Source organism: Bombus vancouverensis, chromosome 3 (assembly GCF_051014615.1).
Source record: "Bombus vancouverensis nearcticus chromosome 3, iyBomVanc1_principal, whole genome shotgun sequence".
Lineage (NCBI taxonomy): Eukaryota > Metazoa > Arthropoda > Insecta > Hymenoptera > Apidae > Bombus > Bombus vancouverensis.
Window position 1 is genome coordinate 14,787,500 of NC_134913.1, and position 26,269 is coordinate 14,813,768.

General features: G+C 37.8%; 1 protein-coding gene and 3 long non-coding RNA genes across 4 annotated transcripts; all 4 read left to right on the plus strand.

Moving 5' to 3' along the window:
- The first annotated feature begins 5,607 nt into the window (after positions 1 to 5,607).
- On the plus strand, positions 5,608 to 10,448 carry LOC143302505 (uncharacterized). Its single transcript, XR_013058086.1, has 3 exons — positions 5,608 to 7,184; positions 7,294 to 7,422; positions 10,092 to 10,448. It is a non-coding gene; the product is annotated as an uncharacterized LOC143302505 (long non-coding RNA).
- Positions 10,449 to 12,655: 2,207 nt separating this feature from the next.
- Positions 12,656 to 16,368, plus strand: LOC117153986 (uncharacterized). Its single transcript, XM_033328561.2, has 5 exons — positions 12,656 to 12,856; positions 13,277 to 13,672; positions 14,364 to 14,506; positions 15,499 to 16,136; positions 16,297 to 16,368. The coding sequence occupies exons 1-5, from the start codon at positions 12,724 to 12,726 to the stop codon at positions 16,298 to 16,300; spliced, it is 1,314 nt and encodes a 437-aa protein (XP_033184452.2). The 5' UTR covers positions 12,656 to 12,723; the 3' UTR covers positions 16,301 to 16,368.
- Positions 16,369 to 17,847: 1,479 nt separating this feature from the next.
- LOC143302506 (uncharacterized) lies at positions 17,848 to 18,978 on the plus strand. Its single transcript, XR_013058087.1, has 3 exons — positions 17,848 to 18,286; positions 18,490 to 18,586; positions 18,691 to 18,978. It is a non-coding gene; the product is annotated as an uncharacterized LOC143302506 (long non-coding RNA).
- A 6,166-nt stretch (positions 18,979 to 25,144) lies between these two features.
- On the plus strand, positions 25,145 to 25,951 carry LOC143302507 (uncharacterized). The gene is made up of 2 exons (XR_013058088.1): positions 25,145 to 25,334; positions 25,403 to 25,951. It is a non-coding gene; the product is annotated as an uncharacterized LOC143302507 (long non-coding RNA).
- Positions 25,952 to 26,269: the final 318 nt, after the last annotated feature.

Below are 26,269 nucleotides of genomic sequence, written 5' to 3' on the forward strand. Positions count from 1 at the left end.
CTAGTTTCTCTATTCGATTCGAGAAAAAACCTCACGTTATCGAACGAAAGATATTTTCCTATACTTTTTACGAAATTATTGAATACATTAATATTATATCTTCGATAAGCTTGCGTTTCATTAGGGGAGACTCAAGACGTTGTTAAACGAAACAAGTCACATATTTTTTCTCTGTGTTTCTATCTTTGCTTGATGCTGACATCCGCTCGAAATAGATAGAAATAAAATTTATTTGTGTAAATTTAGATTTACGATATGGTATTATACGTCAATAGAATTATATGGATGGCATGCACATGTACGCAACTTCCAAGTCACATACCGTTACAAAAGATGAAAACAAATACATAACCTTGCGCTGATTTCGAAAGAAACCAATGATTCATACCTGAATTATAAAACGTATTAGACAGTATTAAATCAACTAATGGATGAATGAAACGAAATCCGCATTCGAACCAACGACCCTGAATATCAATTCCGTTTTACGTTTTGATTTCCCGCGATTAGTACGATCGGTTCGTACGCAGCTGAAATCGGACGCAGATCTCTCATTTCGATTCTATTGTCCGTGATTTAGCAACGAAGTAATTGAATTTATCGAGCGATTCTTCACGCTCGGATGCTTCGCTACGACGTTGAGTAAATTGCAAATTCGCTCTATCATACACGATCGTGTTTCACTCCAGTTTTCTTTTCCTTTTCGCGACTAAACACGCAGAAATTCTTCCTGCTTTCTATGCCATCCGCCACAACAATTTTCTCATCGCGACGCTCCCACACCATCCGTCCATCTAACGGAAAAATTGATTCGATTAAACACGAGTACATAGATCGATCTTACGAAACACGCTGTATCCTCGATCCTTCGGGGAACTTGCACCATTTTGAATTCCTTGAATCCTGTCCGATTTCAAAATATAAACATCGCAAGCGTATCATCGTACGATATGTCATCGAAGAGTTCCCATTTCCTCTACCTCGAGATCTCACCGAGATTTAACGATTCTGTTGCTAGAAAATCGAACAATACCAAGTCAAATATCTCTGTAATAGCAGGGACGGAGAGATCGCGAAGGATCTACGGTATAAGAACGAAGAAGGCATTCACCGAGCGGATATCGAGATGATCTTCGATCTAATATCTTCCAGATTGGTCGTTATGCAAGATTAAAAGCGGTTTATAGCGGCAGCTAACGAAACAGGTCGTTCTTCGTTGTTGCGAAAGCGAAGAATGGGTGTTAGTCGATATAAAATGCAAATTATTCGGTGTCACGGCGCTATTCGCGAAATCCTGACTAATGATTTTTCCTTGTTGCCTGCGGTAGCGAACTATAGCAAAAAAAAAAAAAAAAAAAAAAAGAAAAAAGAAACTGATCTAAATAAGCAGGGATTGCGCTTGGCCGAATCTCTTGGCCAATTCTGTGACAGACGGTCTTAATACAAGTAGCGTTGTTTAATTTGCATTTCAACAGTCTCAAAAGAAGACCTTCACGGTTTCTTTCACCGGTCGGAGCCGTTTCACGCGATAACTCGGTGAAAATAGTAGTGAAACACACTTGGTCACAGGATGAAATTCACTGGCGTTCATCGTTTATTTCTTCTCACGTGTAACTGCTTGTTGCCGCGCTCGTTGTGTTCAGACGGAAGTGGATAAACGGTCTCGCAATATGAAGGAAATTAAAAGCAGTTTGATCAGAGCGACTATGTACGATTCGCGATAACAGTTTATCGCATACCTCGACGATTAATTTGTGCGATTAAATTATCTTTTATCTTATGACGAGTATATACAGTGGCTACAATATGATAAGTATTGGCAGTTTGTATTTATTGTAATATTTAAATATATTTAATTTCGTGTCATTCGATGTAGTACCTTTGCATGATCACGAAATTCGATAAAGTAAAATAACATTTTTGATGAAATCTACCGAGATTATTGGATTAAACGAATTACATGTAACTTAAATAAATCGCACAGGTAATGTAAATACATGGTAATTATATTATAATCTTGTGAAGTGGAACGAATACAATTACGATTATAATGTTAATAAATAAATTTCTAATTTCATGTTATTCCGTTTGAAAAGAGAGAATACTGGTCAAGTACGTCGTAATACTATAATTATAGCATATTTTAGCATGAATCGGGAAATTCGTTCTACTTTACATCGTTCCCATTCATTTATTAAGAGTAACAAAACGAAGAAAGGAAAACTTTCTATAATCCGTTTGATTTCTTAGTTAAAGCGGTCGCTTTTACACAATTTCAAAACAGTCTTTTATAGTTATTCTACATTTGTAAGAGGTCTACTGTGCAAATAATTGTAAGTAGATCGTGTTAGACGTACACAGTGTTTAGAATTACATATTATTAATTCCACGCGAATGAATAACAAAGTATTCTCGGAATTTTGTCTCTGCTCTCTCATTCCTTTCACTCCTTTCCAACTCATTCCGTGGCAATTTTGCAAACCTCGCGAACAACACGTTGCGCTAAATATTCGATTTGAAATATTTGCACAAGCTCGAAGAGATTTCTCCGGTACACTATTTTACGTCTCTTCGGCGAGACATAGAATTTTAGAACAACGATAGAGTTCGACTTAACGTTTCGCGAAAGCAAAATTCTAATTCCTTTCGTATCCATGTTATTTAATAATAAGCAAATAATAGGCAAACAAGCGATTCGCAGAGGAATTGTTTACAAATTAAAATAAAACTTATCTGTAGTCTATCATTTTTTAAATCTTCTTTCTACTAGATTTAGATTTAGTTCTACTAGATTTAGAAATAAATGAAAGCAACATTCCACTGGATTTATGAAAACGAAAGAATTAAAGTGTACTCTCTTCTAGCCATTAAATGACATAAAAATAAGAAAAATCAACAAGCATCGACTTATCGCGTGTTTCTTGTGTATCTTTCAAATATAAGATACATTATTATTAACAGTATTTAGAAAGTAAGTATATAAATATGTGGCTTGAGCGATCGCCCCTTTTCAACGCTTTCGCTATCATCGCGCGAACGAAAGATTTATAACCATCGTTAAATCCATTGAAACGTAATCGTTGTATATATTTCTAGACTAAAAACATATTACCGTAATAGAATCGGTCGCTACGACGTACAGCAGTTAAACGTAGTTGAGCGTAAAGTAAATCAAAGATTAAAAACTGCTGGGAATATAATATGGTGTAATTGAAGAGTATTAAAAGTGTCAATGACAACGAATGTTGATGTCACGCGCGAAAGTGACGATTATCGTCAAGGATATCTTGCACTCTCTCACAGAATCGAACGTTTCAATCGGCGAATCTGCATGGAAAGGAAGAAGAAAAAAAAAAAAAGAAGGAGGAGATTTCGTAAGGAGCCGAATATACTTCCCGGAAGAAGGAACACTTAAAGCTCAGCATAGAGTTTAAGAAGCATTCTCACCTTGTTCCCTTATGTAACAAAACAGGAGGAACCGAGGACGGCTTGTTACCAGACGAATATTATCGCGATGCTTGGTGAGAATGGTCACAAGAGGAAACGAGACACTGAAGAATAAAACAATGCTTGCCGAGTTTCGAAAGTCTCTCGCAGTGAACCTTTATAACCCCTTTCTACCCTCCATCTCGAGTGTAACAATTATTCGCTACGCTCGTTAATTAATCGCGTTATCAATTGATTCACAACCCACGAGCATACTTAATATTCGAATAAGCTACACTGTGCGTCGTATCGAGGCACAAAGGAATGATATTATCGAATAATGGAAGATGATTTTTGTTAGATATGTGTAATGAAATAAAATAGGACTGTCTTTTCGATCTTTCGTTTCGAAAGGTTCATTTTGGTAAACATAGATAGAAATTCAGATGCCTTGTTGCTTTCTCTCGGTCAAAAAATTTATTTTAGTAAGTGGAGATACAAATCCTGGAACTTTTTTGCTTCGTTGATTCGTTATTTACTTTGTATTTGCTAAATTAGTTAACATTCCTGCGAGGTTTTATGTTAGCTTCTGTCACGCGCCTTAGAAGTAGGCAACTCTCGAACGTACGGTGTCGAACCGGTCACAGATTCCCAGGCGAACATTTGAGCCACGTTCCCTTCCAATTTTCACCGCATCTAATCTCTTTTTATAACCATACGTACAATTAATATATCAAATAGCACGTTATGTTCCAATATCTGCAATTATCTATATAGCTTAAAATCGTAAAAAACCATAACAATTTGAATTAGGTTACTTAATTTTAAGAAATGCAATTTAATTTTACGGGTATTTGATGGTTTTTTTTTCTAAACTCAAACTATCGTGTTTAATCATCAAACCTTTCGTATTCAAAATCGGAATATATACAACGAATAAAAGAAATTATCGCAAGAAAATACCCGAAGATTCTAAAATGCTTATTTTTTCAAAACCTTCGATAGTGTACATACGTAGGTGAGTTGATTGTGGAAAAAGATCCTGTCGAGAAAATTATGATAAAACAGACGGTGATGACATCTTATCTTCGACTTCATTACAAGCTTCTGCACGCGTTGACAGATTAATGGAGAGGCGCCTTGTTATCTCAACCGGTCGGTTAAGAAGTAGAGGATTTAAGATCGTCATACTAAGAAGACGTTTTAATTAATCGAGTATAGGTCGGATTTGGTTCGCATCTCTCATTTATGACAAGTTAGCGAAATTGAGATTGTCAAATCTTGAAAGGGATGGAAAATATATCGTCGAGGCTTACGACAAATAAAACGAAGAAGTATGTAATGACAGATATTTCTCACGCTTTTGCGTGTAAATTTCGAACTTTAAAGCTTTTAAATAAGGGATCAGAAAATGTAATTTGTAAAATAATAATTTTTCATTGATATAAAATTACGAATTAAAGGCCGCGAACATCGTACTCTCGAATAGTAAAGAGAATTAAAATTAAACGAAGGATACAGAAAATACTGAATCTCTGTTTAGCTCTATAAACGGTTCGATTCTTTGTTACGTTTGTTACGTGTAAATTCGTTGCGAGGTAAAAAATGTTTGAAAATAGGATAAATTTGAGAGCCTCTGGGTTAGCCCGAAGTGCAGAAAGTGTTGTGAGTCTGTGGCTCGCTATGACCCGGAGAGCAAGGACCTCTGGTCCTTGACGAGTTCGAGTCCACCACTTCTTCTCTTTTCTTATTTTCTGCTCTCATCTTTTATTTTTCTCCGTTGCCGGACCCTCCTGCGCCAAGTCTCATCCTGCTAGTCCTTTAACTCCTTTTAATTGTTTTATCGTTGCTCCATCTCTTTCTTCCCAAAAATGTACTCGTATCGTTAGATCGCCTAACCGAACTCGCGGGAAATCCCGTCCCGCCGACTCTCAAACACGTATGCATCGACGATCATGCATTCTTACGAAAACTTCTTTAAACTCAAGGCGCAATTCTTCCATTTGCAACTTATAAAATTATCCTTAACTTAATTAAGATACGTTTCTCTTTCTCATAGCTTTTGAATCAAGGTTAACTTTTCATTTTGCGGTTCAACCCGCAATTACGATTTCGCACATTTTTTATCCTTCGTTCGGTGTTTCATACGATATGAATCCCACTTTAGCAGTACATATTACACATTGGATATGCAGCGTTGCGCAATACGGGTACAGTAACGGTACAGAAGCGCGTGACGATAGTTTGAAAAGCGCGAAGGTAGACGAGGATACGGTCAAAGCGTGGTATATAAGGAATAACTCGGTATATAAAGCGATCTGCAGCAAGGATCTTTCAGCTTGTGCGCGCTATTGTAAGAACATCCCGGGTGAAACCGCAAGCGAGTACATACCTACGCGGTGCAACGCAGGAATGTAACCCTGCATAGAGGGAGTTTATTTTCTCAGAAGTGATAAATTTCTCGGTAATTTCGTGCCTATACAACTTGGCATCTTTCTAACTGTCTTGTAACGCCAAATTGCGAAACGAAGGAAATTGTACCTTCCTCGTCGATATATCTTTTCATTAAGAAAGTATTCTACTTCGTTTCTTTGTTCCGATGCAAGGAATTCTCGCTATTAGCCGCACCCATTTTTATTCGTCGTACGAATTAAATCAATCGAAGAATAACGAGATCGGATCGATAAACAGATAAAACGTAAGATCGACGATTGAAGGGAAACGCCATTATCCACGAGCAGGAGTTAAAAAACACGAGCGCATCGCCAAATTGGTTAAGCTCGCCGGCTGAGTGGGAAGGAGGAACGCGAAGGTAGATAGCATCGACATCAGCGATGCTGGTTCACAGTAATTTCCCGTGGAACAAGAGCGTAGAAAGAATACAGAGAACGTTTACGATGCTTGAAAGAAGGCAAGGATCTCGTTTTCTCTGTACATCGTGCTAGTCGATTACAAGAGGTAGCTCGGTGCGCGGGCATTTAAAAGAGGCAACGAGTCGCTCGTCAGAGAGGTGCGAATTTCTCCGCTCGATCCTAACAGAAAAATAGCAGAAAAAAAGCAGCGTTTCTTGCCCCGATAAAAATAACTTGGGTCCCTGTAAATTTATTCCGCCAACTTGACCAACTCTTATTTATGTTTATCGACGAGTCCTTCTTCGAACCTTGCTCGTATTTTTTCTCTAGATCTCTCAACTGCGCCTATTGAAACTGTCGGTATCGTGACCAGCCGTTATTCACTCGAAGACGCGACCATAAAGGAATTAATATCGACGCCCTTTGTCGAGTCTAACACGAACCTAACTCTGCGCATGTTCTTCGTTTTAACGCCTCCCTCCGAAACCAGAGGTTTCGCGAATGCCTGAAATCTTTCAAAGTACTCGAGGAGGAAGGCACGAGCAATGAAAATGCACAACTCGCGACCGGATACCGTAATGCTTGTTCAAATTCATCGGAGTGTCCCTCGTCGGGACTCGAACAACGACGTTGAAGTAGGCGGACCACCCTCTACGAGATGTTATTTCGTCCGGGGAATAGTCGTTCGACCGGGTACAGCGTCGGCGAGGGCGAAACAAATAGTGGAAAAAAGATACCGAGCACTTGCGCGCAATCGTGCCGAATGACTGCCTGAAATTTCAGTAATTGCCGCTGGACAAACATCGAACGGAAGAAGGGGCATGCCTCGATCGCAGATTGCGTTTCCAGAGCCACACCGAGAATCGTTAAGACGACCGTGCTTCGAATGGCAAACAAAGGAAATACGTATGTATAAATTTCCGTTTATCTTCCGTTTTATTATAAGTATTACTTATAGTTTTTTAATTATTTACGATCCATGGTTTCGTATAATGTCTCGTTTACTTTTTAACAGGTATACGATGTATGTAATTGCAACGGTCGGATAGGTTGTTACTGGATCGCGAATATTTATGCAAATTCTAATTTTTATGAATAGCAATTAAAAAAAAAGGAGAACGTGAATAGAAAATTGTTTTACCTGGTAAATATTCTATCGGCTATTATATTTTATATATTTTTAAGTATTACGCGTATTATGCCCATATTTGTACCTTCGAACTTTCACGGTTCACTTACTATACACTGCGTTCGATAAATTGTCGATTGAAGTAACTAAATAACGTATAATGAATAATGAAATAACGAATAATGTTAAGAATGCGAACTATAGGATATGCAAACTTAATATTCAAATTGTTCTATCTCGATGATTTCGTAATGATATTTTCATACATGTAAAACCAGTAATACATGAAATCTGCGTGTCAAATCAAATCGAGCGAGATAGTTGAAGTATTCGCCTTCCTGTTCCTTATCTTCGTCAGAAAAGCGGTATTTATCGAAGTGTAATTTTACTTTCCCTCAAACTTCAATACAGTTGCACTAATCGATTATACAGAGAAAAAATCACTTCCACTGCTTATCGGTTACAACATACATATAGCATGCGTAGTCCACGTTGTAATTCATCAACTAATAGAAAGTAGTTCGACCGTACCTGTCAGCATATCTGCAACTCCTTCACCAACAGCATTTTCCAACGATGGAGAGATCGGTATGCATCAACGGAATACGAATCGTCTCTCTCTCTCTCTCTCTTTCTCCTGTGTTCGATGTATCCGAAATATACAGGGTGGTTGGTAACTGGTGGTACAAGCGGCAAGGGGGTGATTCTACGCGAAAAAAGAAGTCGAAAATGTAGAATAAAAATTTGTCGTTCGAGGCTTTGTTTTCGAGAAAATCGACTTTGAATTTTCGCTCGGTACGCGTGCACTTTGTCGCGTCTCGTTATAACGGATCTCACTGTAGATCGTTGTCTCGATGGAAAAATTGAAAAAAAAATTTTTACCCTGTATAATTGTTTACATTTCCTGATGGGCAACTTGAATAAATTACTAGAAATATCGTGGGTAAATTAAAGTCCAAGCTTTTTGTATGTACACGTATACATAACATTTGAATACGTAAACATATAAGCGTAGAAGCACGAACATGAGTTAGCACAAGCGACGTATGATGGTAATTGCGCAAAATGATGTGACATGACAAAGTAAGCGAAGATGTACGAGTCGATTTAATAGATGTTTCCTATAGAAAATTATCTGTCAACGATCTAAAGTGACGTTTTTAAGATAGGGAAATTCTTAACAGCGAGACAAATGATCTTCGAAGGAAACGAAAAAGAGTCCCTTTATTTAAGGGACATGCAATTTCAATTTACAGTTGCGCGCGCGTCCATTTGATTTGGCAAAGCACGAAGACGTACAAAGGAAATGCAGAACGAAGAAAGACCTAGACACGATAATAGGACCTCAGAGATTGTAAGAGGTTATTCGAAAGGCTGCCTCCCTGTATCCATCACAGTCTGTCACGGAAATTGAAACGTTGCACGATGAGTTCCGCTGGACGAGACGCGCGAATACACTGCCTCGCTAGCTTGCAATTCAGGTATGCGTGTTAAGGCGCATCCTCTCACAACATATTGCATCCTCGGCGTCGTATTTGCACTTAAGTGGAGGACCGTGTTAGCTGGATCAAATTTATTGTACGATTCGACACCATGCATCGTCAATCGCTTATCTGAATTCGCGAATCGTACTATCAGCTGCCGAAATTAATTCTATTAAAAGCCGTATCTTCTCTCGTAGATCCTTCTCCATCCATCGATTCCACGAATTTTTCTTCCCTCTCACTGGTACGTGTTTCTACGGAAACCAATATCTCTTTAATTCAAAGATTCTCTTTCTACACGCGATCGTACTTAAGGATAGCGGAGAAATTTCATTTTTTTTTTAAATACGATAGAAACGTTTGTAACAAAAATTCTATTCTTCCAAATATTTAATCTTTATATCGACATTGATCGTTTCTTTTTTCTGTACTGTATTTCTCCAACGCTAAAAGATATTTCAAGTTTAAACAAAAATTGGTATACGTTAATTTTACGTTAAGCAGTTTAAAACATTATGAATCCTGTTTTTTTTTTTTTTTTGTTTGCCAAGTTGAGAGCAGAAAGATTTGAATACCAAAATCCGAGGGTAGTAGTTGTGTTAAATAAATAAGATTAATTAATCATTCTGACGAATCTTTCGGATGTTTCGTTTCGTTTCTACCTTCCTCCTTCGGTATCCTTCATTTAGTCTTTTCACGTCGTGCATCTTGTCCTTTATCTGCCGTGATTCTCGCTCATATTTTTTCATGCTCTTCATAGTTTGTCCTTCTATTTCTTTCGTTTTGGGTAGCAGCTAACAGGTTCTTCGCGATAATCCCGCCTCATCCGTGGCTATCCTATACAGTCTGTCCGGTTCGAACGAAAAGCTAACCGAAACAGAAGCAAAAGGAGAGAAAGGATAAACAACGCGACGATGAATACTTGGTCGGCAAAATGAAGAAGATCGAATCGATTAATCGTGTTGTAGGATGAACGATAACGATAAGATATGCGTGTAAGCGTCTAGAATATACGTCAGATTACGTTTAACTGCCAGTTTTAATATCTCGATACACGCTCCTCGATCCCGACGGTGGTAGCTTGACACCGTGTGAAATTTTTAAAACGCATAGTTCGTTAACATGCGAAATTGTTGCAGCTAAATTATTTTTTACAATAAGCCGACTAATTTAAAAATTATGAGAAATATGTTTTTGCAGGAACAAACGAGATGTTTCTTAGAAGAAGGAAGAATCTTTGCGAGCATACCACAGAATCAGGGAAGATTCCACAAGGGAAAGATGGTATCGGGTATTCGACTCACGAACGCCTACGGTGTCCAATGATTTTTTTTCAGAGATTATATACGGACGGCTTGTAATTATACCTGCACCAGGCTTCGATTCGAGAAATTGATACGGAACGTATGGGATCAATTCGAATCAATTAAAAAATATGTGTGTAACTTATTTAATAAATTCATTAATTAGAATAGAATGAAATGGTTAAAAGTTTTATTCTTTCAAATTGTTCGTCCGAAAGATTCACTGTAACTGTATTCCTTTGTGATCGTTGTAATATTGTAATATATTTATTTATATATATGCATATTACGGTAATATTTTTGGTAGAAATATATTTTTAAAGAACTGCTTAGTACACAAAACTGTACTCTCGCAACCTACACAACTTCAAAAGGTTACGAAGCTTCAGCGAGTTTAACATGCAACGAATTCATGTCACGAATACGCACAGTGTCTCACATTTTATCTCTGCACGTCACTGCTCGCAGATCTTCCATACCATTTTACCAAATCGTCGTACACTTCTCCTAGACAGGTATCGTAGCATAAAACTGTAATTGGTTTCCAAACCTTTTCATCATTTTACCTACTTTACCATTATTGTTTACCATTATTTGTTCGGTGCCGTATTACGAACCCTAATCGCACGGGCAAACGATCGACCTCCTCCGCAGCGTAATCATCGCAAATCTTCCTTAACGATAGTTGTTGGAGAACGTAAAACGATTTGAAACGTAGGTGTAACGAACTTCTGAATGACGCGGACTACGAAAACGGCCAAAACTCACGACGCCGTTTAACTGTTTCCAGTAAAATGTGAATCGTCGCACGCATGGAAAGCCAAGTGGCGAGGTCACGCGTGACTCACGAACGTACCCGCGGTATTCTTGCCAAAAGTTGGCGAGGAGGGGCCATCGGGCGCGAATATCTGAATTTCAGGATTACGTGGAATCATTCGCTTTGTTTCTTTTTTCGTTCGTTCGTTCGACCGGCCGTGGAATCTTCCTCATTGCCGGATAATAAACAGGACGATGGGCTCTACACTGGTCCCAGGCTGCAACGCAACCTGTCTCATAAAATTCACGCAATATCCCACCAGAAAGGACCAGGGTAGAAGCGTCGAATCATTCAGGAAAGCCGCGTCTTTCGCCCGAATATCGAAATGCATTCCGGTAATGAGAAACCTTTCGAAGGGTAATCTCGATGGTGTATCCACCTCTGCATTCCAACTTCGAGATTCGCAGGTTCAACGGTCGGGAACTTTCTTCGAGATTCTTCGAAACTTGGAAGAGACAAGGACACCGGAAGTTCCTAAGTAACCACGAGACATATTTCTTGCTGATCTTACAGATACTCTCGTAAGGAGCGGAATACGTATTGCTCTTTCGAACAAAGTACCAGTGGTTATGCGTAATGCTTTGATCCGGGTTTCAGTCTCGCTCACGTTTATGACTAATCGGTTGCTCGCTTGGCAAACCAATTTTTCCCCGTACGCGGAATATTTCTTCCAGAAACGGTTTGACAATTTACAGGACGCAATGTTGTTAATTAACTTTTCGAGGGTTTCCAAGCAGACCAATCTGTATGTCGCGCGGACGATCTAAGATGTTCGACAAAACGAATAGACTTACGCGACACTTTATCGCTAGATCGTTGGATCGCGAGTTGGATGAAAATACGAATCTGCATGAAAGCAAGGAGTTTTATTTTACGAGCGCGAACTAGTTTGTCTCGCAAACATCGTCTTCCAATCTATCGATCTTTGACCAAGAGTATCCGCCGCAAAATCGTCCCACGGACTCTACCAACGGTTCCCAAAGCATCGATACGACCGACCGAACAAGGATTACCCTTACGATCGGATCGCACCTTACAGCCGTAAGCAAATAAACGAAAAGAGTTGAATGCACAGAGAAACGATTGTTGACGATACCGTTACGGAACATCGTTTCCAAGTACGTATATCTCGTAAGGGACCTTGACATCCTACGCGATCGTCCACCGCTCTGGCCATCCGCGAGATCATTGTCTCGGCGACCACACGATACGCGGACGAGAGAAACGAATGATCACCGGGGGGAATACACGGTCCTGACCGGTCATTCTAAATCTCGTCCAATAAGAATCCAAGCGACGCGCACCGAATCGCGTCCTTGCGACGTGTTCGACCCCGGTGGCCTGCAAAGTGGTGGGGAATTTCAGCGGGAACAAGAGTGGTGTAAAGAGAAGAGTCGTGCACTTCCTGAGCAAGAGTCCACCGCAGGGTCCTGCGCCCGCGTAATTGGGCTCCTGTGAAGCTACTCCCTACGAAGGAGGACCCGTGGTGGGGGATGCCCTATGTAAGCCCTGGAACCGACCAGGTCCAGGCCATCCAGCATCAGAACATCGAACGCAAGGACTCGAACACCGAGGTTCGCCAACGATCCCTTGACGATCATCGCGAGTTTAACCGTAGTCGAGTTTCAACCGTAAAACTGGAGGGTGTCCCATAACCCATCGTCGTATTTTGTCTTCGCGAGCCTCCGTCAATTCGTGATCGAACGTTACTATGAGGTTCGTCTTGATATTGTTGTCCCTTGTGCTGGGTCTCTGCGACGCCGCCAGGAGAACAACCGCTGCGGCATCCTCCGAGACCACGTTACGTGAAAGACACATCGAACACTCTCGACAGCAACGTCAAGGTCAGTGGTTGCACGCTAATTTTTCATTATTTCGAAGTTTGAATCGTAGGCTCTACTGTTCATAAATATGCATATATGAATATTTCGGTTAATTTATAGAAACGATACACAAATATCATGGAAACGCGAAAATCGGTAGTAAACTAGTATCAATCGTAGTTGAGGGCGACGTCGACGTTCTTATGCAACGGATAGGTTCTTACTCTTTTTTATAGAATTTTGTATAGGATTTATTTAAAAGCTTGCTAACGATATACTGAGATTGAGTTTGACGGTTCTCTTTCCAAAAATAGGGCGAATTTCGTCAATTTTATTTCTCTAGGATTGTATAGCACGTAGACTAGAAATTTCAAACTATTTCGTTAGACTTGGAAAAATCATACGTTTAATTGACCGCGGCCTTACGTTTCACGCGGGTAGATTTAGAAAACGCATGGGATCTCGTGGATTTACAAAAGATGGACAACGGTGCAAACGTTTGGAACAAGAATCCTTCTACGAATATCACAGAATCGCACGATTCGGAAACTGTGAATACGAGGCAACTTTATCCGAGTCTTCCTAATCCTGGAGACACGAACGAGTTACCAGGACCCATAACTAGTAACCCGATACCGGTAATAACTCCACCGCCGGGATGTTACGCTCCTCGGGGACAGTTTCCAAGCCCGAAGAGCTGCTCCAATTATTTAAATTGTTGGGACGACACGGTTACCGAACAATCCTGTCCCGATGGATTACTCTTCAACGATATTACCCTAGTTTGTGACTACGATTATAACGTGAATTGCGGCAATCGCCCCATGCCCACGCCAAGTAAGTAAACGGTTTCATATTTATTTTCTTGATTTTCAAAATTATACGCTCTTGGATCTTAGATTTATTTCGATATTATATTATTTATTTGGACGTGACGCGTAGATTGGTAATTACATTGTTCGAACAAATGAAAAAAATAATTCGACCTGATATCAATTTCGTGAATTTTAGTTGCGTAGGAAAAATCGACAAAGATCATTTATCAGTGATAAGAATTTGTTTATCAGGATGTAGTTACTCATTAATATCATATTGTAGCAATGTCTACAGGGTGGTACAGTGATTCTACGCGAAAAAAGAAGTCGAAAATGTAGAATACAAATTTTTCGTTCGAGGCTTTGTTTTCGTGAAAATCGACTTTGAATTTTCGCTCGGTACGCGTGCGGTACGTTACAACGGATCTCACTGTAGATCGTTGTCTCGATGGAAAAATTAAAAAAAAAATTAAAAAAAAAATTTTTATTCTATATTTTCGACTTCTTTTTTCGCGTAGAATCGCCCCCTTTCCGCTTGTACCACCAGTTACCAACCACCCTGTATATTTCTTAGAAATTACGCTATTAGAGCCAATGTTTCTGACATAAATAAACTACATTATATAAAGATACAAAAAGATTTTTCATCTTTGATATTCCATCGATGTTCACGCATCGATCTGCCATTGTACAAACTTTTGTCTTTTCTTCAGGACCGTCTCTGACCAGTGGAACGAAACTCTGTCCAGAACCAAATGGTCGTTACAGAAGTGCGACGAACTGCTCGGAATTCTACGTGTGTGTTTACAAGAAGCCCATTAAATTCGGTTGCCCTCACGATTTGGTCTATAATGACGTAAGGATCTTATTCTTGAGCTATTCCTAGGGCACTTGCAGAATTTTAAATCTTAGAGTAACATGGTGGCCCACGTGAGCGTGAGAGTCTCCTCGACTTGAACTCCCACTTGGTCTCCGTACACGGTCAAAGGCCGCTCTTGAGGCCTCCATGTCAATGCTTGAAACTAAATTCGGCATTAACCTTACATATACTACTTCGTCATTCTGTTTTCTTGCTTCTGCTATAAATTCTCTTTGCCTCGATAAGTTTCGAATAATTTAGGGTTGAAATTTCACGCAGAACCAAGATAATAATCGGATCAGATGATAATCACGCTTCGATGTTAAACATTTTACCAACGTGCGATTTTTAACGTTTACAGAGGTGCATCAGCAGATGGCAGTTACGAATATTGAAACATACGCTTTCATTCATAGATATTAATACACCTGTTAGTCTCATAGAGAGCGCGATAATCGACCCAGATTGTTAGAGAAATGATTATCGGAGGCATTTGCTAGAATTGTCAAGGAAAATAACGAATCAACAATTATTTGCTGGCGTCCATGTAATTCTCTGGTTTACAGATCGTTGAAAAAATTTAAGATGAATTAAATAGTCCAGAGTCTAAATCTGACTCATAGAATCACTTCAGAATATCTAATTAAAGATATAATTAAAAACCTAATAATACGAATATCAAAATGAACTAGAATAACGACCCAAAAATACAGTGGATACAAACAAAGAATACATCGAACTTTGGAAGATTTTTATTTATTGTTGAGGATATATTTTTTTTTACCATCTAAAACTCTGAACAGGGTTTAATAATTTTCTAATTATTTGTAAGGGTTGTTTTATTTTTATATGCGTCCTAATACTTACGAAGAGATGTCATACGTTTCCCTATTTATTTGCTTTTCACTAAACCGTATCATCTATAAACCGTATCACTAAACGTATAATCTAAATTCTTTACGTTTTATTTATAATTTATCACTTCGCAGATATTGGGCGTCTGTGACTACCCGTACAACGTCGACTGCAAAGGCGCAGCAACTCCTCCGCTGCCATCTAAACCGACCTCGCCACAAACCCAGCCGCCATCTTCACCATCGCAACCACCTACTTTACCGCAACAGCCACCAACATGGCCATCGCCACCATCCTATATTCCTTCGCCACAACCAGCGCAACCACCGTCTTACGCACCATCTCAACCATCTCAACCGCCTCAACCACCTCAACCAGCTCAACCTTCTCAACCAGATCAATTACCGTCCTATGGACCGCCGCAATCTTATCCTGGAAATCCTTGGCTGAGCAGAATTCAACCTGATTCCTGGAACGAACGATCTGTAGCTACGCAATCGGATGTCGATAAAGAGCAACAACAACAACAAGAACTGTCTAGTACGCAACAACAGGCATCGGAGCAATTGCAAAACCCATGGAACATGGTGCATGATATTCCTCACAGTCTCAGTATGGTTCCGTGCAAAGACGGGGATGTGCACAGATTGAACGCTGCATGCACGAGCGTGGTGCTTTGCAGAAACGGACGACCCCATTTGCAACAATGTTTGTTGGGATACTCGTACGATAGGCCGTCAGATTCTTGTAAACCAATTTCTATCGCCAAATGGTAAGTATATTTCTAGTAGGCGTTTGTTTTTTTCAACGTATTGAAACAAGTGGAGTTTTAATCAATCTTTACGCGATTTTAACGAAATATTAATTGATTTTTTAAACAAATTGAACGAAATACTGTTACTAAATGTTATTGTTCTTTGTTTCTGTTTCAGCTAATCAAACCTACGCTTTGTATTAAATACATAGACTACTTAAACTAAATAAAGCACTGATTTTTCTTAAAACTTGAATTGTTAATTGTTCCTCGTGTGGTACCTTTATCATTGTATCCGTCGATAAGCAAGATTAGGAAAATCTCAAAATATATGAAATGCTGTTGACATATTGCGTACGAAAGATCAAACGCGTTTCAGATTTGTTTACATATTCTATTTTGCTCTATTAGCGTAATTATTATGGTCTTTCGCGTTAAATTGATATACATATGTACGTATGTAATTTTAGCGTAGTTTTTGCGTCACGTCAAATATCAACAAGAATTTTATTCAGTGTTCAGAAAAACTAAAGCATCAGTGAGACTGTAAAATGTGTAAATACATATCACGAAATTCAATTATTTTATAATTGCGTCATATTTTAATTCAAATTAGACATGTAGGTAAATATGTATGAATATGTAATTTCTAAATTCGGCGCCTTAAATTGTAGAGGGCGCAACCAAACCTCGGTCTTTTCAACGATCGGTATTACAGAACACGCGATCACGATATGTCAGCAATAAGCCGCAAGATGTCAGGTATGTTCTGTATTCACCTCATCTGCAATTCTAACATGATATATGTGTACTGAGTTATGCAGTACGTATACATATTATATTTTTTACTTTTTTTATATTACATACACATATTATATCATATATGCATATTACATTATATATTATATTACACATACAGCAGAAGGAATTTCTCCTTCTCTTCTAAACTTTTAAATAGATCTTACTTTGAAATCTTTTCCTATCATAAAATGAATGTATGTGGAAACTCAGGATCAATGATAAAACATAGTGACATTCTTAACTTTTCATACGATCGTAAGAAATGACATGAGCGTCAGGTTTCGGGGCATAAGGAACAAAATGTATGTATATTCCTTTTGCGAACGTTCTTTCTAACTGAAATGTCACGGCTGATTGACCAACAATTCGAAGAAGGCGCGTAGAAACAGAAAAGCGTGATGTCGGTAATTTTGAAAGTGTTTAAAAACGAAAGCAACGAAAGTCGTTTCACTCGGTTCTATCGTAAAATTTCAAAATTACGTAATTAATACTTGTCTAACGTTATGACGCCGTAACCGGAACTACTTTGTGATTTGTTTCTGATAAAATGTACAAATTACACATAAACACGTTTCACGTTAGAAATAAAATAAAAAATTTCATTCAACTTCAGCTATTTATAAACTTTTGCTTATACTACTTATTATTTTTGTTTTTTAGATAAAATCTTAGATCAAACTTCCACATCGAAGTAAAGTACCTTTCTACAACTTCTCTTATGATGTATAACTGAATATTTTCAACGAAATATTATTATAAATGTGGAAACTTGTCGAAGCTATACCGGATGAACTTGAAGATATTTTTGTAAGACCTTTTAACTTAAAAAGGAACGAAAATGTCGATTTCGTTCTTGAAAGTCGATTTAGCAGCGGATTAACGCGCGTTCGAGTAACAGGGGCGACAAAAATCTTTATCCGTTCCTGAATGGGACAGAACACACCGACAGTAGAGAGATATCACTTTCCCGGCTTTCTTGGTGCCACGCCCGATCGTACCGTACTTTTATGCGAACTTGAACGAAACGCGTGTTCTTCGCGGCGCATACTAATTGACGAAGCCAGAAAAATACGACCAGTTCTAAAATTTCACACGAAATCACGAACGACGAGTAGAATCGTGTTTAGTTAAATTTTATGCCTCTCATTAAGAGGAGAAATCGGAGGTATCAACATAAAAACAATTTAAATGATAATTAATTGGAACAATGGAGAAATTAGACTAATAATACATCTAATACGAGACTTGTAAATTATCGACTGACCTTTTAGCCAATTATAGAGCTCATTATCTCCACCGTTTCGTACAGCTTCTAGATTGCTCCTTGAGAAACTACTTCGAAAACTTTGAAAACCTACTTCTGACAGGTTAGGGTGACAAGTACCATTTTGAATCAATTAACGTTCTTTTTTGACGGTTTGGATAAAGAACGAAATAAATTTAAACGTTTTTTCCTTTTTATATATTAAAATCTTTTTGTGATTTAATTAATTCGCGATAGTTATGTTTCAGCATTCTGAAACTCTTCTTATCATACTTGTTTTAATATTACTATATCTCTTTTATATAGCGATTACGAGCAGAATGGTAGAAATTGGAAACCTGTAATTTCTCTCTTGTAAGAATGCAACAAATTTGACGAGTTTTGCAAAATCGAAGGAACGAAGGTAGTAGGTTGTTGTCTTCATACTCATAATAACATTTGAATGAAGATTTTCGAATAATATCGCTGATATGTATAATACTCATGTACTACGATTTCCCATTGCAGCCACTACGATCGAGTCATTCAAAGTCGAAATTGAACGAGGAAATTGATCGTTTGATTGCATCATCGTACCGATTCGCATACACCGTAAATTCCCTGCTAATATTTCTAACTCAGAGTCGAGTGCAACTTGAAAAAAACGATCGTTCTCTGCTACGCGTTCGTGAATTCAGACGTGTAACAGACACGTGTTCTATTCGCATACCAGCGACCCAACAAGACTATTTCCAGCTTGCTATAATTTGTTCTTACACAATGTTTTATTTTAACGTACACTTTTTTTTTAACAATCAGTGTTGTCTAAAAATACAAAAGTACAAAAGATATTCCTTAATAACAGACAGTTTATTGATATTTTCTACTTCGTCGGTCTTCTTAAGTTGAAACAAAAAATGTTCTTTGTGTTTCTTCATGAAAATCGCCTAAAGACGGCAAACATATTTCATCCACAGGCGTCTGCCCTGATGGTCATTTCTCATGACTTATCGTAAATGTATTTGCATTAACAGATTAATAGTTTGATAAATTTCTCGGGTGTTCCTTGTCTGGTCGTTTTGAGTATCTGTTGTAATGATGAACGAGGAGATATTTTCAAAAATATTATATCGATAACTTTTTCTGTTGTTACTTGTTAAGAATTTTTAAGTACAAAACCTGTAATCTTACATGCTCATTATATCTAGCAGGATTTTCATCAAAATCATTTAAAAGTTCTTTCGTTCTTTTAATATCTTCATCCTGTCGATTAAAATATTTTCTCTAGTTCGTTCAGCTAACTCTGACCCCTCGTGTATGGCTACAGCTTCAATAAATTGACTATTTAACTTTTCTTTCTTTCTTTCTTTTTCAATCTTCCACACTTTCTTTTGCAATCATTGATTTTTTGCCACAACTTCTTAGTGCACAAGTGGACAAGAAACCTGAATTTCATGATCTATTAAAGCAAGTTCCAATTCTTGTACTGGCTCAGTTAATCGATTTACTTATGAAACTCGTCGGTCTTGATTTATTACACGTTTATTCCTTATTTTACATACTCTGTCTGCGCATCTCAACGCAATAAAAGTTTCATTCGTATTGTAATCTGAAAGTACTTCAAACGAAACATGAATTATCTTCAACATTAATATTGAATACAAATGTAGGATGGGAAATCCTTCCATACTCAAATACCAAGATCGTGGAATACAAATAGCCGCGACGTCGACGTAGTGAATAACATAGTCGGCTACGAACGCCAAGAGTCCGGGTGGGTTCGATTGCCTGGCACACCATAGTCTGTATCGTATTTTCCACGATAAATACTACGTACATACCATTATTATACGATACTAATCTAATGCAAAATCACGAAAGTGATTGAGTTAAGATATAGGAACAGTCCTGACAAATTAGTAAAAAAATGCAAGTAACCACGGAGGCAACTTATTGAAGAGATAATTAACATAATTCATTTACGTTAGTAACAAGAACAGCAAAGTTTGCTGTAGCTAGATTTGTAATATATTTCTGAACGTAGTAAAAGAGAAAGAAATAATAAAGATCGAGCTAAATCTACTTAGAGTAAGTTTTACTGTTGTAGCTTTTCTGCTAAATTATGTTAATAAAAAAGAACAAAATATTACAATATATTATACATAAATGTTATTTTTTCATTTCTAGATATATTGCTTACAGAACATTCCTTTTACGTTGATGTATACATAGAGCGATTATCGCATGACTTTGTTATACTGTTCATTCATTTCGGTAGCACCTGCTGCACAAAGATGTGTTTACTGTTTCCATCGCATTTGTAACTTCCATTTTATAAATCCAGCAATCTTCATGTTTTTACCATTATTTCTGATATTGACAATAAATTGATTTCTTTGTTTATCAGTTAATAAATTGTACTGTTCTAAAATGTTATAAATTACTCTCTCTCTCTCTCTCTCTCTTTCTTTTTCTACATCTACGACTAATAACATTAAGAAGTTGTAACGTTAAATATTACATAAACCTGGGTGAAAGATGAAGGCGATTTGAAATCTATGAAAGTTGATAGTAAAAGTAGCTTATCTCTCTACTATTTGTATATGATTGGAGTATATTATTGGTATATTATACTACTATTCGCTATATCGTATTAATGCTATTACTATGTAAGATCGCTCTATTGAAGACAACAGAAACTTTTAAGTCACAGTTACAGTGTCTACAAGAGTGACTATTTTCTACAGGTCTTCATTTTCTCACATCTTGAATATAATTCTGAAAACAAAAATGCAAACAATTTTAATTGCATCTTCTTTCAGTATTCATAGTCAAGTTGTCAGAGAAGTATTGACACAATATTGTATTTCTTATTGCATTTACATATCAACTAATTACGTCCAAGTATATTAAATTTCTTACCATTTAGCAGTGCTTTCGTACGACCAGAAAAATTTGACACTACGAACATGACGTGTAAAATCAAATGAAAAAATGCATCATTGAAAAATAAGAGAATATGACAATGGTTCTTGTCATCGCTGTAATTATTAAATTTTATCAATTACGCTTAATCAAAACTACCTGTAACGCGATTAATAAATTCATGGTAATAACTAACGATAACGCGTTGATCTTCTTCCAGCGAATTTAAGAAGAAAGGTGGAGGTTCTTTCGGTAAAGGTTTTCACGTGGTCGCTAAGTATTCCTGAGGCAAGTTTAAGTCATATACCCTTCGAGGCACGCATTGTTTCAGGGCCGGGTTTCCGCGAAACCGCGTGGGCGGGCTAACTGCATTTCTCGTGCGTGACACACGCGAAACACACGAATGTTTAGTGCATAGAGAGTCTGGTACTTACTTACTCTCGTGCTTACCAGCCTTCTTCTGTATGCAGTTCAGGGTAGCTTCGATCAAAGAAATGAAAAAGAAACGGAGGAAGACGCTGTGGGTTTCCTCGCCCACGTCTCGTCGTTGCGTTCCGTGATTTTTTCCCTTCGAGAGGTAAATATCTCTTGGAAGTCATTGTTTCTAGGTGTGACTCGAATTCCACGGATTCTCTCTTTCTCCGGCCATTCCTTTCTTCCTACCTTCTTACCATTCTCGCTATTTGTGTTACTCGTACAACCAGAGTCCTATTTAGAAATGCGTTCTGCGATCTACTTACATTAAAGGAGAAAATCATTCAATTTTATTAATTAACACGATAAAAGTATCTGTAAATCGAACTCACCTATATGGTTCGTAATAATGGAACAAAAGATTTTGATAAACAGCTCGACAGAACAACGCATTTTTAAAATTCGATGACTTTGATACAAAATTGATATTTTTGATATTATTGATATTTTTATCTAATTCTTTTCACGTGTTTCGGTTTGCTCGTTTTTTATCCGTTTGCTAGATTCTCGTTCCTTCTGGTATCTTAATGAACAACCGGTAATAAAAGTATAACTATGTTTACTATTCTAACTATTGGCTGTAAGTTCGAGCTGTTCGTTATAGTCGAACTAAAGCGAAGGAACGATATTTATCGTGACGTTCACCTGGGAACAAAGAGCACGGAGGGAGCTTGACCGAATCTGAAGGTTCTCCAACCTACATCGATCGAAGGTACAACTAGGTCACCTTGCCGGAGGTTGTGCAACACCGGTAGGTTGCTATCTAATTGTAAGAAAGCTATATGTATATGCACGGATGGATAGGGGCGAACCAGTGCGATACTTATATGTATTGTGGTTTCAAAATCCGGTTCTGAGAAAATAACGAGAGGCTGGGGAAGCCCCGAGGGATTGTCTTTCAACTTTGCGAGGACAAACTTTCCTCGAATTCCTGAAACACGTTAACCATCTGCATACGCACTTAAACCGGAGATCCACCAGAAAACCAAGCTGTGCTATGCAGTGCTAAGTTGAAAAATATTTGCTTCGATATATGCATGGAATATATGTACGATATATGTACGGAACCATTTTTACCAAGCACCTTACGAACACTTACAAAAATGAGGTTCGTATAATATTAACGTACCTACAGATTTACCTATGTTTTTTTACTATTAATTATTAATTTGTATTATTATCGTATTGTATTAAATATTGTTAATTTGTATTTCTCTACATACGTTATATCTTTCCAATTAATTTTTTATTTATGCAACATACGCGTAAGATTTTTTGAATAAACGTGCCTTCGAGGTGCATCCTGATTTTTGACTCTCGCTGTATATGAAAGCAAATATTTTCAGGGCTGCACAGCTTAGCTTAGCTTTTTAGCGAATCCCTGTACAAGATAATAGAAAAGGATAATACATACATTTTGTATGAAAATAGAAACACTAAAAGGTATGAACAGACATATTACTCATACCAAGATTTCCAACAATTGTTACTCGTTATTCGTGGACATAAAAGAAAAAGAGAAAACGCTGTACATTATCAACGATGAAGTCACAACGTTCGCCAACATCGATGATCCGTTTTTCCTGTAGAAAATAACGATCGGCATCTGGCAAGGTCGATGGCGTCAACGACAGCCGGTAGACGTTTGAGAAATGGAAGGCCACTTTCCCTTTCTCTTCGCTTTTCAACAATACGTTCAGGTGTTTTTCAATTTACGTTCCAATAACGAAAGATTGTAACACGAAACCGTACTACGTAAAAATAATTGAAGCGTTTGAAATATTTGAAAGCATCTTTTACAGTCTTTTGTAACATAATTTATTATAAATGTATGATACACCTATTACAAAATGTATCGATTCAGATTCTAAACGGCCGCATTAAACCTGTTAAAACATTCGAGAAATATTTATAATACACGCTTTTTTGATGCGATCTTACTTTCCGTGTCTACTTTCCAACGAAAGACCTTTCGATATTTATGTAATTCATAATTCGTCGACGTAAGCGTGCATTTTAATCAGGCGTTAAAAGAATAACTCCATCGCCAGTGAAGAAATTTCCGAACATCATATCGTTCTAGAGAAAATTTCAGGAAATTTCAATGCGTATGTGTATTTTTCCATTGTTCCTTGTAACTATTCGGTCTCCTAATTATAGTAGAAGACTATGATTTCTCGAAACAGGCTCGGAACTTGTACATGTATGACCTGAAGGTAAAACCACGTATATATCTCTACCGCTTCATCCCGATGTATCGGCGATGTCAGAAAAAGAATTATGCAACAAGCCATAATATTATACGTATTTAGTTTCGCATCGGCTGCTGCCTTGTCCCGCAACACCTCAGTCGTGCGTAAGCACATATTCGCAGTAAGGTTAAACTCCAGTGACATTTTGGACGACTTTCACCATCGGGCCAACGTGGAAGGCTGCTTTCTTCGTCTTTTCGTCTGTTCGTCTCGACACAGAGACGGTGACGCCAAAGTGGCAAGGATCAGGGACTGATCTCCAATTAAATTAATCGAACACGAAAACCAAGATGGTTCCAATGGTTTGTAACTTAATTGGATTTAAGCGAGGATGGTGCATAGCCGTGACCTTAATTTTTTATTGGTTTGTCGATTTGGTAATAACAAGTGGTATATAAGATGTAATATTGGGTTGACTGATAAGTTTCTTCTTCTTCCACTGGTGTTCGCATTTCGAATAGAATATTATAAAAATCGTTCAAATACTGTGAAACCACATATAACATAAAACACACATAAAATAGAAAAATGAGATAATCGAATTACTAAGATAAGAAAGATAAAATAGATTTTGTAGGAAACTAACAAGAACGTGCTGTTTCAAGAAATCGCGAATCGTCTTAATACTCGACCTAATATAAACTTAGGATGGTTATTGAAATGCATCGTGTAAATGATTTCAGTGTTGCCACTCGAGGCAGGAAGAATTATACCAACCAAATGATTATTACAAACACAAAGGAGAACTAGAAAATTAGTAGAAATACAGACGTCCGAGTACAGTAAATCGTAATTACAAAACTACGCGCTTTCACTGAAATTTCGTCGGGCCCGTTGAAACATCGATACTTTCGACTTAAAAGCAGTAATTTCGACACTGAAACTAAGCGTAAGAATTACGTTCTCCACTGGATGATATATCCAACCGGAGAAGCGAACGCTCGCGTGCACGACACCGTGCCAGAAAATCGGACAACATCCTCGTAACGCGTCGATCCGCTCCAACCATAAGCATAATTGCGTGCGATCATCGTTAACTCGTTAAGCACACCATCCGCCGGCTACTCTCAATACATAGACACCGAATCACGATCAGGAGAAAGCGAGAATAATGCGCTCGCGCGCGCCACAACAAGAGCAAACGAATCACTCTTACGTTTTCCAATCTATGCAAAGCGAATCAACATTTCCCCTCGGTTTACATTTTCACCCTACGTTTCCCGTATGCTCCTTCGCATGCATACCAATATACACGCGTGCATTTCTTATCTCACGCGAAGCGTATCGACGCGGCGGCCGATTTACCGGTGGCGAGGCAGTCTACTTTATTACCAAGCCGATCGCGGAAGAAACCGCGACTCGTCTCGAGTCTAAGTATGTATACGTATACGTATTCGATAGCGGTATGTCTCGCTGGTCGATCACTGTATTAGGCGATTACGAATATTAATGAACGCAGCTTAAGTCTGTGGAAGTCGTGACTGTAAAAATTCTTCATTGAGTATATACGTGATAGACACGGTACGATGCCTAAAATCTTATATAATTGTTCCATTCTAATGACAAATTTCTGTGTGATACCATTTTAGGGAAACTAGGAAAGAAGCGTATATAATATATGTACGAGCGTATGTATGATGTAAAAACGGTTTTGGTACCATTCACAGAAGGAATTGAAAGTGATAATTTTATTTATCAACACAACGATCGAGACGTACGAAACAATGGCCACATCAAAAAAATATCAAGGTTCTAACGTGGTCAGCCTGTTCCCAGATTTGAATCGCGTGAAAAATCTTTGGGAAATGATTGGAAGAAAAGTTTATGCCAGTTGCAGGTAATATAATTCCATTAGTGAATTATCAAGAACGGACAACGAAGCGAAGCATCTATTTATTAAAAAAAAGTTACAAAATGTGATTTTGTCATATGTCGAATGCAGTGAAGGAATTATTGTCAATTTTGATTTTATCTATCTAAACAGCGTGTGAAGCTTTATAGAAATTCCTATCGTCGATTTATCGTTTTTTTGTTGTTTTTTCATCCCTTGTCCACCCTGTCTATGTATAATATGCAATCAACTATGCGTCGCATATCAAATTTAAGTAATAAAATATTTAGAAGGTGAAACTAAGCTATATTTGGAGTTGTATTTCTTTGATCGTATCTATTCACAAAAATTCGAAATTACTCAACAAATTTTCAATCTGGTAGTCGCTTATAGTTCATAGAGATTTATCGTGTTATATATCTGTTGATTAATTCTTATTACTCTGCAAAATCTACGGCGTTTGTTTAAAATTATTTGCAAAAACATTTTTCACGTATGTATCTGCAAAGGGTTGAAAGATCACCAGACGATGGGAATGCCTGTTCGATAATTATTCGTTTAACCAGTTAGCTGTTTCGACCTCTTTGGAAACTTTGAAAAATGTGTATTTGAAATGCGTCGCAAA

Excerpts from the sequence above, each read along its gene's own strand:
- LOC117153986 (XM_033328561.2), top strand. The coding sequence starts at position 12,724 with ATGAGGTTCGTCTTGATATTGTTGTCCCTTGTGCTGGGTCTCTGCGAC. Across the intron at positions 12,857-13,276 it reads CTCTCGACAGCAACGTCAAG|ATTTAGAAAACGCATGGGAT; the intron begins GTCAGTGGTTGC and ends TCACGCGGGTAG. Across the intron at positions 13,673-14,363 it reads TCGCCCCATGCCCACGCCAA|GACCGTCTCTGACCAGTGGA; the intron begins GTAAGTAAACGG and ends TCTTTTCTTCAG.